Consider the following 19,961-nt stretch of genomic DNA (forward strand, 5'->3'; position numbering starts at 1 on the left):
GCCTGGCTCATGTTACATGTGTGTACACAGAGCTACTTGAGGGAGGCTGCACACGGTGTGACAGAAGCCATGGCTGTCCCAGGCCAGCCCGTGTTACACTGCACAGGACACCAGAGATCGCGCTCACAGCGTGACACAGCGCCAATGTCAAAGTCAATGGACTTCAGCACAAATCATTTAAACGAGCCTCCCAGCGTGACCTGCCCCGTAGCCGCGCTCACTCGCTGCCCGGGGGCATGCTGGGGACTGTAGTCCTGCCTGGCCACCGTGTACCGAGCCTGGGAGTACTTTGATCCCTCTGTGGCCCCGGTTAGGACAGTTCCCTCTACCGGCAGGATATTTCGCCCTAGTCCCCCGGGGTAGGGCGCTGTGAGACCGGCCGGGGGGTACGGCAAACGCCAGGAAGCGGAGCGGCTCCGGACTACATGTCCCATGAGCCTGCGCGGCAGTGACCGGGTGGACGTGTGACTGCTATTTGCATGAATGGGTGGCGGATGCCGTGCGAACCGCTGTCACCGCCGGTGAGAGGAGAGAGAGGTTGAGGCGCCGCAGCCGGGTGTGACCCCTTGCAGCCCCGATCACCCGCCGCTGCCCTGCCGGGGGATGTCCTTGCCCCGGGCACCGTGTACGCCGCACCCCGGGAGCCACTAGAGAGACCGACGCCGCGGACACAGGAGAGGAGGGAGGTGGTGGAGGAGATGCCCCGGGACGAGATGAACTCCCTGATCCAGAGAATCGCCCGCCAGGCCCGAAAGACCTTCCGCAGCGGCGACGGGGACAGGCCGGACTTCGCGGAGAACGTAGCGCAGCTGAAGAAGTTGGTGGGCGAGATCCGAGCCTCGGACCTGAAGATCCGGCCGCGCAAGCAGAGTGCCCCGGGCCCGGCCTCCGCGCCGCACGGCCCGCCCGTCACCTACATGCACATCTGCGAGCAGACGGGCGGCTTCAGCATGGGGGTGTTCCTGCTGCGCGGCGGCGCCGGTATCCCGCTGCACGACCACCCGGGGATGCACGGCATGATCAAGGTGCTGTACGGCACGGTGCGCATCAGCGGCTTCGACCGGGCCGAGGAAGTCGGAGCTGGCGGCGACCTGCCCCCCTTACTGCAGCCCTACCAGCGGGGCTCCCTGCTCCGGGCTATCCTGCGCTCCACCGAGGAGTACGGCGAGGCCAGCCCGCCCTGCCTGCTCAGCCCGCTCCGGGACAACCTGCACCAGATCTCCGCCGTGGACGGGCCCGCCGCCTTCCTGGACATCCTGGCTCCCCCCTACGACCCGGACGATGGCCGGGACTGCCACTACTACCGGCTGCTGCCGCCGTCCCAGGGCCCCGAGCAGAGCGACGGAGACGGCTCCAACCAGGCTGCTGCCTCCGGAGTGATCCCCCGGGAGGTGTGGCTGCTGGAGATCCCGCAGCCGGATGACTTCTGGTGCGGGGGCGAGCCCTACCCCGGGCCCAAGGTGTCTGTGTAACCCTACTACCTCCATAGGGCCCCCCACCCCTCTCTGCCAGTAACCCAGCTGTGACTGTGGGGGCCTTCACCAACACACATGCCCCCAAGGGAGATGCCCTGGCCCCTGTATTCATGGGGCGCCTCCTTCACTGGCACCAGTGGCAGGGTGGTCATTGCCCCCTCATAGGCTGGATCACTACTGGAAGTCATTGCGAAGCTGCTGCAGAACCTCTTTGGCAATCCAGCTGTCAGTCACCCTCCTATAGGAAAGCTTAGCGTGACTGTGACCCCAGAGGTTACACTTTTTTTTTTTTTTTGTATGCACAAACTGCCTTGCCCAGTGGTCTTTAAAGTCTGCTTTTATTATTATGTTATATTTAATTTTTTGTTGGTGCTGCCAAAGAATGGAAGGTATGAGTGGCACCACTGACTTCAGCAACCAGTGTAGTTTGCAGAGCCCTCTATTAGGAAAGCTACCAGCCTGCCCCTGTGATGCGCACCCCCCTCCCTTACCATGAATGTGCCAGAGTGCAGCCATATGCATTTAAAAGCCATACCTATGCTTTCTGCCACGTATTGTAACTTGGTTTGCGCCTGATGATGTGAGCAGATTTGTGTTAAGTACAGCGCCATGAAGCAGTTCATTTATTGGAAACTTAATTGAATATAGTTAATATCTGTTGTAGGCGCAAAAGATTACCACAAATGTGTCTAATACTTTAATGTCCTACAACATGCATTGTGCTTGCTAAAAGAAGTGTGAGGGGAGGGGCTGGACGCTCATAGATAATGCCTTGCATCAAACAGTGTATAAAAAAAAAAAAAAGTTTTTTAAAGCATGTTTGCTTACTAGGTATGTGCCCATGCAATTGTTACTGACTGATTCCAGGCCGTTATTGTTTAACTGTAGGACTGATGTGAAGACCACTATATATAGTATCACTGCCATGCCTTTTGCCAGTCCCTCTGTTTGCCTAGGACATTCAGGAGCTTGCTTCCTGGACTCTTCCTGTAGCGTATGTTTGCTTTCAAGGAATGTCTCTGCTTTACAAAGAAAAGCAAAATTAGTCATTTTTTGATATATAGTGTCTCAGGATGAAAGCTCTCTTGGGGGGGATTTTATTTTTCTTTTCAATATGTAAAGATCCATTGACTGACAATATCCTTTTTTTTTTGTCCCTAAAGAAGTAACATTCCATCTAAATTTTCCTTTGTGTTGTCATTCATTAAGTCCACTGTTTATTATCTGGAAGTTGTATAATGGATGGTGTACGTGTGACACGCAACGTGCTCACTGCGTACAACCAAACCATCATGTTTAAAAATAGTTCATGCACATTGTGAAATGTATATTAATCACCAGTTGTTTACCACTAATGCACCTATTTTAATTTAAATTAGTTTTAGACTCCTGTAATGAAGTTCTTTGCTGGAAGTGATGTCCTGCATCTGTATTTTCCTGTTGTATGGTATTTTATACATCTAGGGTAGCAAAACTATTTTATTTTTTTTATGTACTGCCAGCTTTGCTAATGGGCTTCATTGCAGCATATTTAATACATTTGCTTATTTACATCTTTCAGTAGTGATATTGTGTTCTATGATTTTATAAGTGCCCATCTTTTTATGAATACCACTTGTATTTTGTCATGCTTGAATGTAATGGAAACACCTGTTGGATTCTAATATGTTATTACATTTCACAAATTATATATAAATGTATTTTCTGAAGAAAAAAAAATTAATCTTTTGAGTGTTTTGAAAAAAATTTGAATTGAACTCAGGTAATTGGTTCTCATACTTATATGTGGGTACCTCCTAGGTGTTATGCACACAGGCGTTATTTCAGTCTAACACACATTTCAAAGGCCTTTTAAACTTGCTTTGACACTAGTTGTTTGCGTGACCAGTCTCTTTCTCGATAGATAATGTGCGGTATTAGGCACACTAAGCAGTTTCTGTGCTAGGCGTGCTGCAGTCACAGCACTCCAGGCACTTGCGACCAGCCCCAAAGCATTTACACAGGTTTCTGCTCACACCTTTGGTGGGGTGCGAGCAGAAATCATAAGTGCAACCTCTGAACTCGCTGCACAAACAATTGAATGGCTCCCATGCTGTTTATAAGGTAGCTACAATCAACTGCATACCTCCCATGCCATTTAGAGGGCAGCTACATACAACAGTTGCATCCCTCCCATGCAGTCTAGAGTGGAGCTACATACAAATGCATCAATCCCATGCAGTCTAGAGGGGAACTACATACAATTGCATCCCTACCATGCAGTCTAGAGGGGAGCTACATACAATTGCATCCCTTCCAATTGAATCACCTCCTGATAGTCCAATAATATAATAATAATAATAATAATATAATAATATTTTAATATATAAAAAGTGAATTGTTCTGTACACACTTTCTGACAAGCATTCAATTCACGCTTTAAGAAATGTCCACGCTGATGCAGGTTTCAGATGTATTTTACAATTGTTAAATACTAGAGTTCTATGTGAATGCTTATTTAGGTACATAATAATACACTGTTGCAGGAAAGCTTTGATATGTGTAAATGACCTTCCATCTAATGTTTTGTTAAAGCAGGGACAAAGTACAAGGTACTATCTACAGTTTAACTAGCTCTTTGTAGCTCAGTGCCTATGTCTTCCTGCCCTAATGCACGTTTAAGGCTCTGCTCAGAATTATAGGGGATATGTATCAACTCTTCTAAACAGTGGAGAAGTTGCCCATAGCAACTAATTCTCTTCTAGCTAACACATCAGTTGCATTCTATAAAATAAGTAGAAGCTGATTGGTTTCTTTGGACAACATCTCTACGCTTTCAAAGGTTTGATACATTCTGTAATCTCCCATAAGAGTCCTGTGTGTCTTTTTAATGCGGATGCCTCACCTATTTGATTTCCAACTTGAAAGGTGTGAGCATTCATAGTGCTCCCATGCTGACACATTGAGCTATATGTTGAATTCCCAGTCACAGAGGTGTGTTTTTATGTTCATAAAAATGTTCATATGGTACCTAAGTGCTCCAGTTTCAGTTTCACGGCTAGTGCATGTTCCCAATTTCCGTGTACACATATCAACTCTTTTATAGCTGGAAAGCAGGTAGACTTCAAAGCGCCAGTGTAACACCATCCATAGGGGTTGAGTATTCCCAGCTTTCTTGGGTCTGTTCGAGTTTGGGCCAGAGTCTGAATTTTGAAGCAGTTGAAACGCTGCCCACACCATGTACTATGTAATTATACAAGATGTCAAACAAGTACTTAGTTTACCGCCTTTAACAAAAATATCTTATTTTGCTTCAGCGAAAAGTATGCAGGGTAGGAGGGAGACCGTGTGGTACAGACTACCAGCGTCTCCTCTGATCTCGGGGGCGGGATGTAATGAAGTCTGAGTTTGTTGGCAGTGCAGGATGCTGGCTGAATTAAAAAGTTTTTTTAAAGGGTCAATCATTTCCAAGGCTAAACCATACCTGCCGAACTTGAACTTCATTACATCCCACCCCAGGTGTGTTGTATTTTGTGCTGGGAATCAGATGATGCTCAAGTAGACTGCTCCAAGCAAAGGATAACATCAACTTCAGACTTGTTCCCTGCTTTATTACTCCACTGTACCATGTAATGTGGGCACAAGGCTAACAAACTGGAATGACATCTGAACTGTAAATTTTCCCTACCCTAATTGTCCTAATTCAGTGGTTTGCAGAATTCGTCCTCAAGGTAACAGTCCATATTTTAAAGATATCCATGGTTGAGCTCAGGTGATGTAATTAGAACCTAAATCAATTTGATTTAATCATCTGTGCTTAAGCATGGATATCCTTAAAACCTGGACTGTTCGCATTAAGGACTGAGGGGTACATATACTAAGCAGTGATAAAAGTGGAGAAATTGGTTGCCATGGGCAATCAGCTGCTCTGTATAATTTTATAGTATGCAAATGTTATGTTACTTCAATGCTGATTGGCTGCAATGGGCAACTTCTCCACTGGCTCACTTCTCCACTTTTTTCACTGCTTGATACATCTCCCCCCTGAGTCTTGAAACCACTGCCCTAATGTAAGGGACTAGTCTTAAAGTATTAAAACACAAAAACACCTTTTTAAAAAACAATTCAATAAACATGCCAAAACGAATGTCCGTATCCGGTTTAGGAGGCATGCAATTTGACCCACCCTAGTCCATTACGGGCATTTTCGCCATGCCGTTTCACTTTTTTTTTTTTTTTTTTTTGGCAAATTGACATGGGTGAAAAAGGACCTTGAAAACCCCCTGTCAATTCGACAAAACACGTGCATCGGCGGTGATTTCGCCGATCCATGTGTTTTTCGCCAGTGCTGGCATTTTCGACAAATCGAAAAAGCAGTACTGAAATTGAATAGTGCGAATCCAAATTCACCCTAAAAACAGCGAAAAGTTCCTAATTGCATACCCCCTTAATGTGTTATTTTAGGGATGATGGAAACTGGCATGATAAAGTTACAGTACCTGTTCAATCATTTGTCCTATTTGTTGCGTACTGACTGCCCCCATAGAAGTCAGTAGTGTGAACTTGATGATGACTAGCAGTCAATACTAAGGCCTGTCAGCCCCATATTCAGATCTGACTCCTTGTATCACTGTCCTGCATGACTTCAGTCTGTGACAACTGTGGCAGCTGCGTTCTCTCCTGCATTTTTGCTTCTGGCTGTAAACACTTTAAAGAGCTAATTTGAAGTCGAATTATGCTACAGTAGCTTGGGTAGGAAGTCTCAGGGACAATGAAACAAGGGGCCTTGGTAGTGTTGTTAACATTAGGCTGTAGTTTATTTTGCCAGAGTAATTATCTACTTATTGTGGCAAATGGAATTTGCCCAGTCCAGTTTTACTTACAGAACTGTTATGTGTAATCGATACATATATAAATACAAGAGATGTAATAGAGCACGTTTGTTAATGGCTATCCCTAGGAGAAGCGCTAAAAATCATATTTCCAGGGAAACCCATAACAAGCAGATAACCATTTTCATCCTCAGACCTTACAGTGTTCAACACACATCTCACGGCTGAAGGGTGCGTGCGTTTCAGCGCCATTAACAAGAACAATTCTGCTGGGCTGACTCATTACTAAATCGGTGTTCGAGAATGGAGGTAGTTTGGCATGTGATTGCTATCCCTTTGGTGTGTATTTCGGGGTGGGATTTTTATAATATGTTAATATTGCCACAACTGCTCATAACTTGTTAAAATATATTCTTTACATACGTACTTTATATAATTTTTGCAACAACTCCTTTTTTGGACATAGCTTGATGTGGGTAGATTTGACATGAATGACTGAGACTAGTGTCATTGTATACAAAATAGAGAACGGGCAAAGGGGTAGGCTGCACTCCTCAAATGTGCTCCTAAACCGGTTCATTAAGATTATGTAAATCTTCTGTATAATACTTTGTTTTAATATTTATTTATTTTTCTTAATATGTAATACAACTTGGCTTCAAGGAGTACTAGTTTTTTCAGGTGTGGATTATTAGGTATGTGATCAATAGGTCAACTGAAAAGGTAGACATCTGAACAGGTCGATAGGTACAAAAGGTGAACACAGCTGCTTTTTTTTTTTTTGGTTTATTTTTTTTGGCTATTGTATGTTTATCCACATGTGAGCCCAATTAGTGTACTGTGTACTTCATCCCCTCACCATGCTCTGGGCAAGGTGCCTCACTCCGCTATTGCTGTGCGCTAGTCAGGTGACTACTATACCCAGTCGTAGTCCACAGGGATGGGAAGGGGGGTGGGTTTGCCAAATGTGTGTTGACCATTTGAATCGGTCAACCTTAAGCACTGATGACCTTTTACATGTTGACTTTTTGTACCTGTTGACCCATATGGGATCAGCCTATTGACTGTTTATTACTAGCGGCCTGTCTTCTGGATACCAGTTTCATCAGTTTAGGTCATGAACCCTCTTTGATGGAGTGCAAGTTTGGAAGCCAAATTACCACCTCTACCTGTTTTCAAAGTACAAGTAGCCATCTTCATTCATATTATTTCCAAGAATAGGAGTTAAACTTTTTTTTTTTTTTTTCCTTTTGCTGCACATCCAGCATGAGACATAATTGGGTACTTATGGAGAAAAATTTCTTATACATAGATTTAAAAAAAACAAAACAAAAACCTGTTAATATGCTACGCACTGTAATGGATAAAAGCCGTCTTGACTCAAGTGATGATACAATTATATGCAAATCAATGTGTTGCTAGGTTTTTTTTTATTCTTGTTAATGCTACATATAGATATGTCACATACCACAAAAATGAGTGCTAGAGCTTACAGGGTCTCCTCTCCTGTCCCATATTACTGGGCATTATAATTTTTACCTGTTCTTATGAGTTAAACACCAAATTAAAAACTCCTTAGTTTTGCTACACAATGGTGACTTCAAAAGTATAAAAGGAATCGGATAAGGACCTGTCTGCCATGGTATATCGTAACAAAAATATCTTAACTGGAACAGAAAGGGGCTATGACAGTTGTAGCAATTGATTTCTTTCCAAATTTACTTGGCAGGCTTGTATATTACCTGTTAACCTTTTATATAGTACATGCATATTTTGCAGCAGTTTATAGAGAATGGACCATTTGCATCAGTCCCTTCCCTACTAGAGCTTACAATCTGTATTCCCTACCACAACATGTACATAGATTACTTTGTTTTTTGGATTGTGTGCGGAAATCTACACACTGGGGGACACATATAAACTCCACACAGAAAGGGCCTTTTGGGAATTTAATCCAAGAGAGGCAGCAATGTGCCCATGATAAGATTAATAAGTGTTGTATTTGTCCTATAAAAACAGTAGAAAAAAAAACGGAGTTTCATTTCACAGGAGAACTGTTAGGGTGAGATTCAAATCCCGCAATTACACCTGCTGGAAACTATTCAAATGTTGCTGCCGATGGGCGCAACATCAGCATTTCAGCTCGCTACCCACTGGGGGTGGTGAGCTGAAGTGCGCGAAAAGGGACCCGTTTGGGCGTCCAAACGACTTTTTGCGCTGTACCCCATAGTTTAGCCGGATTTAGCCGCTTTACACAGCTAAACCTGACTGCTAAGGGTGGGATCAGTGCGAAAACGGGACATTTTTGTATATTGCCCTCTGCGATCTCACTTCACTTTAGGCAGGAGATCAGGGGCGATGACCTTTGAATCTCGTTCTTAAAACACAACTTTAAAATCAGAATTGAGGTATTCATACATATCTAGTGCAAAATACAATACAATTTATACATCAGTGATGATTACAAATTTAATCAGAATTTTTTTTTTTACAAAAAAATCACATTATTCTGAATCAAACATTCATAATTCCTTAGTCTAATTAAGGGGTACAGTTATTAGAAGCCAAATTTAGATTTATTTTTTTTAAATTGGCAGATATTTGCAAGTTTTCTGCATGAAAATCTGCATGATTATCGTTCGTTGGGTATCGGTTGAAAGCAGAGGTTGATGTCTGTCGGATTTTGCAGATGTACATTATCTTGATTGTTCACTTCAAAACTGTACAGTACCCCCCGCCCTGCCTGAATTCATAACCAGTCCTGGACCTCTCAGCTCATTATTGTCATGTTACACCTTATTACATGCATTTACAACCAAATGTCCATATGCTAATACAGCGCATGAAATAAACACTAGTGGGAATGAGGCTTTAATCTCAGGACTGATGATCATCCATTCATATGAGTTTGTGTTTAGCTATTAACTAAATGACTGAAGACTCCATTTTTATATGTTTCTGTCCACAGAGCCAACGCCTTCCAGGTGTTATTTTAGTAGGGGTACATTGCCAATGCCTACATAATACTGTCGTAAGAAAAAATTCCATCAGTATTACTGTAATTGATGCTCGTGTAGGCAGGGACGGTCATTCCAAGTAGCAGAAAATGCCATTGGCATTCCCTCCGTACAGAATGGTCTGGGAACAAAAGATTCAAAATAGTGTCTACTTGTAAATATGCCAGATAAATGGAGACATAATTAAACTGCTTGTCCAACGTGATGAAAATAGGGCATGGAATGGTGTTTTTGTACTTATTTGTGTTTACCTCCAGGTTATCCTAGGTTGTCCAACATATGGGGAAAAGTAAAAAATAGAGCAGTGTGTATAAGAAAATTTATTTTTTTCTGCAAACAGTGAATAGAAGATGCATTCGGTTGTATTCAAAGATATTTTGGGCTATGTTTACAAAGTGGTGGCTTTTGTAAACCACTGACTTTCAACGGGTTGGAGGTAAAATGCAAAACGTGCTAGAGTTTACACTGACTGATAATGGTTTTAAATCTTCATCTCAAACCCATCGGAAAGCGGGGCCTTTCAAAAGCTGCTACTTTGCAAATAAAGCCCTTTGACCTTTTAGGGAACTAGTATTCCACTGACAGACCTATAGGTGGAATTCAATTGAGGGTGAATGTTTTGCTTTATGGCAGCGTGCTCTCGCCCAAAAGTGTCTGCTACCCCATAAAGTAGCAAGCGCCTTTGAGTGAAATACTGGGGGGAACGGTGCAAGTCAGGCTACCTTTGCTGATGTTATATGCTGCAGTAATGCCAGTTTGCACCCTTCGTCCTCAACTGAATTCCACATGGTGTAATATTGTGATTAAAAGACATACCTTTAAGAAGTACGAATGTTGCTCCATGTGGTAACACCTTTTTGAATGCAATACTACTGATTCTAATCTTGAAATCCTGAAAATGTATTATTTTTCTCATACGTCCTAGAGGATGCTGGGGACGACATCAAGACCATGGGGTATAGATGGGATCTGCAGGAGACATGGGCACTCTAAAGACTTTTCATTGGGTGTGAACTGGCTCTTCCCTCTATGCCCCTCCTCCAGACCTCCGTTTTAGAAATGTGCCCAGGTCGACTGGATGCACTCTGAGGAGCTCTACTGAGTTTCTCTGAAAAGACATGTTAGGTTTTTTATTTTCAGGGAGATCTGCTGGCATCAGACTCCCTGCTTCGTGGGACTGAGGGGGCAGAAGCAGAACCAACTTCCTCAGTGTTTCATGGCTCTGCTTCTGGTTGACAGGACACCATTAGCTCCTGAAGGGAACTGAACGCTAGCCGTGTCTAGATGCTCACTCCCACAGCACGCCGTCACCCCCCTTACAGAGCCAGAAGACAGGTGAGTATGAGAAGAATGATCTTCAATCAAGTAAGTGACGGCTGATGTGCGGCGCGGCTGGTGGGAGCGCAGTGCGCCATTGCTGCCCACACACACAGGCACCGCAGGGCGCGAGGGGCGCCCTGGGCAGCAAGAAAAATACCTCAAACGTGCCATTGTGGGGGCGGAGCTTCTTCCTCAGGCAGCCAGCACACTACTCAGCGCCATTTTCTCTCAGGCTGCAGAGAACACGCTGGTCCTCTCCTCCACTTCTGACAAGTACAGGGTGCTATAAAGGGATGGCACAAAGCGATTGTGGTGCATTTGATAGTGTATATTACTATTTAAAAGCGCTTTTGGGCTGTGGACATACTGTGTTCACAGGCAATACTGGCGCTGGGTTTGTGAGCTGGCTGCTCCTATCCTGTGTCCCTCTGACAGATTTTACTGTGGGTCTGTCCCCAAAATAAGTCCCAGTGTGTCTGTGAGTGTGATGTACACATGTGAGGCATGTCTGAGGCAGGGAGTTCCTCCCCGGAGGAAGCCATTTTAGGGACACAGAGTTGTAATGTGGTGGCGCTACCGGCACACCAAGAGCCTGCATGGGTGAAAAAGCTACGTGACAGTATGCATCTGATTAACCATAGATTGGATAAGTCTGAATCTAAGGCTGCATGCTGGACAAAATCTGTGGAAGATGTGATTTTTCAGGATGCTGTTATTCCTTATGCGGGCAGCTCCTCTGGGTCACATAAAAAAACATTTGCAAATGTTGTAAACACTGATACCGACACGGATTCTGATTCTTGTGTCGACGATAGTGAATTCAGAGAGAGAGATCATAAATTGGCAAAAAGTATACAATATATGATTGTGGCTATAAGGGACGTGTTGGAGGTTACAGAAAGCACTCCTGTACCTCAGGAGAAAGTTTATTTATGTAAGGAAAAGAAATCCAAAGTCACGTTCCCTCCTTCACACGAACTAAATGCTCTGTTTGAAGGGATGTGGGTGAATCCTGATAAAAAATTTCGGATTCTCAAAAGAATTCACATAGCTTATCCTTTCCCGGTTGAAGACAGGAAAAAATGGGAGTCACCCCCTGTGTTAGACAGTGCACTTTCCAGGTTGACAAAGAAGGTAATTATCCCTGCTCCTGGCACGGCTTCTCTTAAAGAGCCGGCAGACCGCAAAATGGAAACGACATTGAAATCCATTTTTGTTACCAATGGTACACTGCTCAGGCCCACTATTGCCTGCGCATGGGTGAGTCGTGCTATTGAAAAATGGTCAGAAAGCCTGTCATCAGAAATTGACACGATTGATAAAAATGAGATACTCCTTAAGTTAGGGAATATCAAGGACGCTGCCGCCTACATGCTGGAAGCAATGAAGGATATTGGACTCTTGAGTTCACAAGCCGCTACCATGGCAGTATCGGCTAGGCGGCCCTTATGGATTCGCCAGTGAAACGCGGATGCAGATTCCAAAAGAAACATGGAGGCTCTCCCATATAAAGGTGAGGTCTTATTTGGCGATGGCCTGGATGCATTAGTCTCGGCGGCTACCGCAGGTAAGTCAACATTTTTGCCCTCTGCGCCTGCACCGGCAAAAAAGACCTATCACCCGCAAATGCAGTCCTTTCGGCCCAATAAATACAAAAAGATGAGAGGTTCCCCCTTCTTTGCAGGTAGGGGAAGGGGAAAGAAGCCCACACCGGCTCCAGGTTCCCAAGAGCAAAAGTCTACCCCTAATTCGGCCAAATCCCCAGCATATGACGCTGGAACTCCCTTGCGGGAGGCCGCTCGGGTGGGGGCACATCTCAAACTCTTCAGCCAGGATTGGATTCTATCTGGCCTGGACCCCTGGGTGTTGCAAATAGTATCCCAGGGATACAAACTAGAGTTTCAAGACGTTCCCCCATGCTGATTTTTCAAATCGACCCTGCCAGCTTCTCCGCCAGAGAGAGAAGCAGTAACAGCGGCAATCCAAAAATTATGTCAAGACCAGGTCATAGTCCTGGTACCGTTGTCACAACAAGGGCTGGGTTTTATTCAAGCCTCTTTGTTCCGAAGCCGGACTGCTTGGTCAGACCGCTCCTAAATCTAAAAGATCTGATTTTTTTCCTGAAAAAGTTCAAGATGGAATCTCTTCGGGCGGTGATTACCAGTCTGGAGGAGGGGGACTACTTGGTGTCGGTGGACATAAAGGATGCTTACCTGCATGTTCCCATTTATCCTCCTCACCAGGCTTATCTGAGATTCGCGATTCAGGATTGCCATTACCAATTCCAGACGTTACCTTTCGGCCTCTCCACGGCGCCGAGGGTATTCACCAAGGTGATGGTGGAGATGATGGTCCTCCTTCGTCAGAAAGGAGTCAATATAATCCCTTATCTGGACGACCTCCTGATAAAGGCGAGATCCAGGCAGCAGTTATTACAAAACATATCCCTCTCCCTGTCAATACTCCAACAACACGGGTGGATCATAAATTACCCAAAGTCACAGTTGGAACCGACGACAAGGTTGTATTTCCTCGGGATGATTCTGGATACAGAAGTTCAGAGAGTATTTCTTCCGCTGTAAAAGGCTCTGGAAATCCAGAAAATGGTAAAACAGATATTGAAACAATCAAGTGTGTCGATCCATCAGTGCATTCGGTTGTTGGGGAAGATGGTGGCGGCCTACGAGGCCATACAGTTTGGCAGGTTCCATGCCAGAGTATTCCAGTGGGAGCTGTTGGACAAGTGGTCGGGGTCACACCTACACATGCACAGAAAGATAATCCTGTCGTCAAAAACCAGGATTTAGCGCCTGTGGTGGTTGCACAGCTCTCGCCTGCTTGAGGGACGCAGGTTCTGGATTCAGGACTGGGTCCTAGTAACCACGGATGCAAGTCTCCGAGGATAGGGAGCAGTCTCTCAGGGAGAAAACTTGCAGGGACGTTGGTCACAACAGGAAGCCTGCCTTCACATAAACGTTCTGGAGCTAAGAGCCATTTACAACGGCCTTCAACAAGCGGTTCAAGACCGTCCCGTGCAGACCCAGGCAGACAATGTAACAACAGTCGCATACATAAACAGGCAGGGCGGAACGAAAAGCAGAGCGGCACGGTCAGAGGCGACAAAAATCCTCCGCTTGGCAGAAAAACACCTACAAGCTCTGTCGGCAATATTCATTCCGGGAGTAGACAACTGGGAAGCAAACTTCCTCAGCAGACACAATCTCCATCCAGGAGAGTGGGGCCTCCACCAAGAAGTCTTCGCAGAGGTGACAAGTCTTTGGGGAGTTCCTCAAATAGACATGATGGCGTCTCGTCTCAACAAGAAGCTTCAGAGATACTGTTCCAGGTCGAGAGGCCCTCAAGCAGTAGCAGTGGATGCACTGGTGACCCAGTGGGTGTTTCCGTCAGTGTATGTTTTCCCTCCACTTCCGCTGATCCCAAAAGTACTCAGGATCATAAGAAAGACAAGGGTTCGAGCAATCTTCATTGCCCCAGACTGGCCAAGAAGGGCTTGGTCCCCAGATCTTCAGCAGTTACTCATAGGAGATCCTCTGCCTCTTCCTCCTCGGGAGAACCTGCTGCAGCAGGGGCCGTGTGTGTACCAGGCCTTACCGTGGCTACGTTTGACGGCATGGCTGTTGAGCGCAGTATCCTAGCCAGGAAGGGTATTCCTAAGGAGGTCATCTCCACCCTATGAATGCCAAATTGATTTCTCACAAATATTTAAAATGCCCGCTCTAATATATATTGTAAATGCCTGCACCTCTTACTACCATATACGATAAAAGTGCGCTGTACATTGCAAAACACTGCATCCCATAAGAGAAAACAATACACCCACACATTATCTGAGTTCCAAAGCTCATTGATGTATATATTTGTTGTTAAAAGGGTATGGATTCAATATATATTACAAAGTACAGTATACCTATGGTTACAACTCACACAGTAAGCAGTTAGAACATAGTTACATGCAGTTACATACAATTACATTTACAGTTACATGCCAGCGATACAATACCATTATCCTTAAGTTATATAGATTCGTCTTTCCATATCACTCTCTCTCTAAATAAATACAGGAACTGATCTGCTAGCAAGTCCATCATCGTCTGAGACCACACAGCCACTCTGAGACCAAAAATGCAAGTGAGCTCCAGTGTAATCAATATGTTATCTAGTTTCTGGGGGAGGGGACTCATGAGTCACCAGTTTCTTTGCATATGCTGATCAGGTTCAGCCCTGAAGACTGCCAAAGGGCTGGCCTGAGTTCCCTGTTCACTGTATCATTCATTGTTCTAACAAAGTGATTTTAGCTTTTATACATTCAATCATAACTATCCGCTGCAATGTCCTACAACTTAATAACAAGTATCAAATTAATCTACACACCAATCTGCTTGTTTTAAAAGTAAACATGACAGGTGTATCTGGTTCCGTTCAAATAATACACATTCGTGACATTAATTCATTAGGTGATTTTAAATCACCATGATGTCTGGCGCTTGATATTATTATAATTATGTACTGTATGAAATAAGTGTCGAATCCATCTCTGTGGCATGTCCGTGTAAATGCGTGTGTTACCATATATTGCTGTGCTCGCTGCGCATATTTGCAAGTATAGCGACTTAAATGTGTGTAGTTTGTATGTTCTCTTTATGTAATATTTTTGACTTTGACAGTCCACCCTTTGGCAGTAAACAATAACTGCCATCAATTATTAACCTAAGAAAAAAAATATTTCATACAATAATCGGTGACCTAGACACAAGTATGTATGCATTTCGCAAATCAGACACTTGACTATATTTGGGGAAGACAGGGAGGAGGACGAGACATCCTCTATATGCACTCGGCGGTCACGGGACCACTGGTTGGATGTGAGACAACATTCAACCTATGAGTATGCTGGGACAGTGCTTTGGCCTATAATGTCTGATTTGCGACAAACATTTCACACATACATGTACCTACGTCTTTGTACACTGATGTTTGGATTCGATTGAGGTTCTGCTGGGTAGGTGAAAAAGACACAAACAAATCGTGACAGTGACATAAAATTTTCATGATCTATATATTCCTATCATTTTCTGAACATTGTTTCCATTTCTGGAACGTATGCTAGGTCTATTTAATCATTGAACAAGGGTTATAAGTAGTGTCCTTCCTAAATAACATAAACCTTCGGAGTTCGGGGAGAGCCACTCATAAACCTTTCTTCCACATATGTTAGTGAGCTCTTTATCTGCAATGTGTGAATAGCCATTGTCTGACTGTTCCTGATTACCTCTGATAACTACTAGACCTTTGATTTTTCTCTGATTTTAACAAACTGATCGGCTAATCCTGGGATCCTATAAGGAAATCACTCCTTCCTACAGAACCAGTTCCAGTCCCACACTCGACTCCTCATAAAAAAAGCCTCGCAAAAATAGAATATCCTGAAAGAAAATGTTTGTCAGCGGGAAAGAGAGAAAAGAGAAATAGAACAAAACAACTCTTGTTCATAACAAATCAATTACAATGACTGGTCTTTCTGCAATCCTTTAGTACGCTCAGGTAGTGTCCAACAGTGCCGCCTCTCAGTCTTCACGGGACAGAGTCTCTGGTGATACGAGGTTCTCTTTGCCTTGCTCTTTGAAAACACAGTTCACTTGGAACACACAGTTCACTTTGCTCTCCACCTTGCTCTTTGAACACACAGTTCACTTGGAACACACAGTTCACAAACTCGATGAATGTGAGCAATAAACTACTTTGTCACGAGTTCTCTCCGGATCAGCGATCTTCATGCAGTGGGACGAGTGGACCCAAGTCTTTCTTTCGGTGACCTTTAGTGCTGTCAACAAATCTTGGTATGGTCCTTCCCACCTGTCTATTAGGCAACCTGAGCGTAAGAGCAATCACAGTCTCTTGGTTCACAATCAAGACAATTAGCATTTGGCATACCAGCAATCAACAGTTTCAAGTTCTTTTGTCAAGTTCTCAAATGCTGGCTCATCTCAACAAGGTACTGTACTGTCACCTTATTGGTGTATTTCTGATCATTGTGCGGATCAATCATGAGATGAGGTTGTCTTCCAAAAACAACCAAAAAGACACAAATACCACAACAAAAACCAATTTCGAAGAGGGTGATTCGTCGAGTGAAGATCTGGGAGTGGTTCCGAAGCTACATAATACTAGTGGCAGTATCTATGATCACAATAGTACAATTTCAAGCTTTGCTAAACCTTTAGGGGTACCATTATCTACACACAAATTTCTGCGCAATTTTTCTTTGCGGTAAACACAGCAGCATCCGTGGCGGCAGGAAATGCCTCTACCCAGTTTGAGAAAACATCAGTGCACACCAATATATAACAATAATTCCTAAAGGGTGTTAACTGTACGAAGTCGATTTGTATTTCCTGAAAAGATCCGTCTGCAGGAGGGATATGGGATGGCTCTGTTGGTATTGCTTTACCAATATTCTTCCTCAAGCAAGTAAGACAGGTCATTGCTCTCTTACCTGCATGAGAATAGAATCCTGGCGCACACCAGTAGGCTCTCATCAGCCTGTACCTACCCTCTTTGCCTAGATGAGTCAGACCATGTGCCACCTCAGCTAGACTTGGAAGGTATGCTCTGGGGGCTACTGGCTTACCATGTCCACCTGCCCACAGTCCTGAGGACTCCTGGCCATACCCTTTGTCCTCCAGACTGCCTCTTCCTGCAGGGAACACAAATTTTTGTATCTTAATTTAACTATCGTGTGTTTGCAATGTAGAGTACCATGAGCATAACTCAAAAAGAAAAAGAAAAAAAAGAAACATCTCTAGAGGAGAGAAGGAAGAAGAAAATGTCAGGTTTGCCATTCACCAACAGGCATATCGGTGTCTATACAAAATTTCCCTTCACCAGTATTCCCATTCTCCACCCTTTGTGCATGACAAGGCACACTGTAGTAATACTGGTGTCATCGTGCTGTTGAGATATACTGGGTTTGGGCAGAACTCTGAAGGACCTAGGCATGTGGAGCTTGAACTGTACTTGGGTCCATGTATTGTACCACCCTGTGTGAACGCAAAAGATGAAGAGGAAACTGTAGAGAAACAGAATAGAGGTTGGTGACAGATGAGTTTGTAGAGGTGGAGAAGATTTTATAAAAATTTGACAACTGGATTGGGCACTACGGGGAAGTGATTCTCTACTTGGTCTACTCCTTAAAAAAAAAATTCTGTGTGTCTTATCTCTACTGGGACTATCCCAGCCTTCAATCCAGTGTCCTGTCCATCCTAAGTTCATAGGGAACCCGGTATCTGTGAGATAATTTCCTCTACCTGTGATGGACATGCATCTAGAACAGTGAAATGTAACATTAGTAAGTTGCATTTATTTTGTTCTTCCCATTAGCCGAATCTGTGTTTTCTATATGGCTTATGATTCTTTACTATATGTCCCTTGGTCCCGTCTATGTGTTTAATAATGTGGCTTGTGTTTTCTGTCTAGGGGATCTATATTGACTATGTGTCCTACTACTCCTACAATCTCTGGCAAAATGCCCTTCCTTCCTACAAGTGTAACATATTATTGACAATTAGGGATCTGGGGTTTGGACTGATGGGTCTTTCCTGTATGTGCCAGTATACTTACCGTCCTCAACCTCTCCACCTGTTGGTCTCTGCGCCTAACACTATTCTTGTGATGTTTAATAGCACACTATCTAAGATTAGCTACTGTGACCTTTCCAATTTTGCAAAGAAGTCTGCACCCTGACACTCAATGCCTTATTGAGCCCGTCCATTTGCACAGACAGCCACCTCCCATTTGCCGAATTAGTGTTTACCAGTGGTCTTATCCAGATGGAGAGTTTTCTATTTCTGCAAGAGACAAAAAAAAAAAAAAAAGTTTAACAAGCTTCTAGGTCATGCGAAGTATTCATTCAATCCTTCTCATCCCGTATTAAGGGTCTGTACATGGTCCATCAAACATTTCTGAGCTCATCTTTACTAGGGGCATTACTAGGAACAAATACTTCTTATATGGTAACTGAAAGAAATACCCTGAGGTTACCTTGTCTCTGTCCGCTTTCCTGCTGGCAAATACTAATGCGCGGACAGGTTTTTCTCCATTTCTGACGTTACTTTCTTGATTTTTTTTTGTTTAATTTTTTTGTATTTTACTATATATGTACATGAATGATACCATACTTACCTGTTCCACTGGTCTCAGCCACTTCCCCCACAGGCTACTGCTCTTCTTTTACCGGTTGGATACTCCTCTGGGTGCATGAGAAATGGCTGAAAACTATCAGGTCACCTTCTCCTCCTAAATAAAACTTCAACATTCATTAGTACATATATAGGTTACAGTCATATTTTTTTTTTCTATAGTTTGTATGCTGGCCGTAACTGCTTCCACATCTACATAAGGCGGTGTACTTGCATTCTCTTTCTTTTTTTTTATTCCTACTTATTTATTGTTGCTACAAGTTCAAATAGTTCTTATATTCCCATTCTTGTCTTATATGACTTTGGTTAGACATACCACCTGCAATACCTTAGGATCAAACTCACCAACCCCTCTTGCTGTCACAGGTTTAAACAATTTGTATGTCTGAACCTTTGTTTTCGGGATTTTATCAGACATATTCTTATCCATAAGTTCTGTAATACCGCTGGTTCAAAGCTGCTCACCTTAGGGAATGGTACCCTATCTTTCTCAGTCACACGTTCCCATTCAGACAAAAAGTCTTCAATACTTTTTCCTTTAAACTTCGCTGACCCCATGGGCCGCGGCTCTTCAACCTGAACCCTGGTTACAAAACGTCCCTTGAGCAACTGGCTCCCATAATTGTGGGCCTTTTCCCACAAACACCAAAATACTCAATATAAGGTGACGGTGAAAGTTCTCCGAGCGCTCTTCACCCGCTCACCGCCCACGTTGGCCAGTACTACCATACACTGTCGATAGCGAAGGCAATGTACCCAACTTAGGGCCCTATGTGACCTATATTTACTTGAAGTTTTTAGGAATAACTTACCCTTTCCAGTAAAGTATTGGCTGTTGGAGATTTTCCTGAGAGAGACCAGCGAAAACTCCCTATGCACTTTATTATACACAAATCACGCTTGCGTATGCTCTATACAGCGCTGATGATACCGCGATTTTACGCAAAACCTCATAAAAAGGATGTCACGTTGCACTATCTATCGCACCCACAAACGCGCGGTCCAATCGCACAGCGTATAGGTACTTGTTACTTATCTGCCGTACGACCACTGGAATCGATTTTCAGGCTGCGAAAACTCAGCCGGAGCGTATAAAAAAAAAAAACTACATGGGTCACACAG

At 43.9% G+C, this 19,961-nt stretch overlaps 1 protein-coding gene across 1 annotated transcript; it reads left to right on the forward strand.

The window, feature by feature from the left end:
- The first annotated feature begins 214 nt into the window (after window positions 1-214).
- On the forward strand, window positions 215-3,198 carry ADO (2-aminoethanethiol dioxygenase). The gene has a single exon (XM_063961819.1). It carries the CDS (start codon window positions 699-701, stop codon window positions 1,470-1,472), a length of 774 nt encoding a protein of 257 aa, XP_063817889.1. The 5' UTR covers window positions 215-698; the 3' UTR covers window positions 1,473-3,198.
- The last annotated feature ends 16,763 nt before the right edge of the window (window positions 3,199-19,961 follow it).

This window comes from Pseudophryne corroboree, chromosome 3, assembly GCF_028390025.1.
Source record: "Pseudophryne corroboree isolate aPseCor3 chromosome 3, aPseCor3.hap2, whole genome shotgun sequence".
NCBI lineage: Eukaryota > Metazoa > Chordata > Amphibia > Anura > Myobatrachidae > Pseudophryne > Pseudophryne corroboree.

Coding starts and splice junctions, on each gene's coding strand:
- ADO (XM_063961819.1), top strand. CDS start 699: ATGCCCCGGGACGAGATGAACTCCCTGATCCAGAGAATCGCCCGCCAG.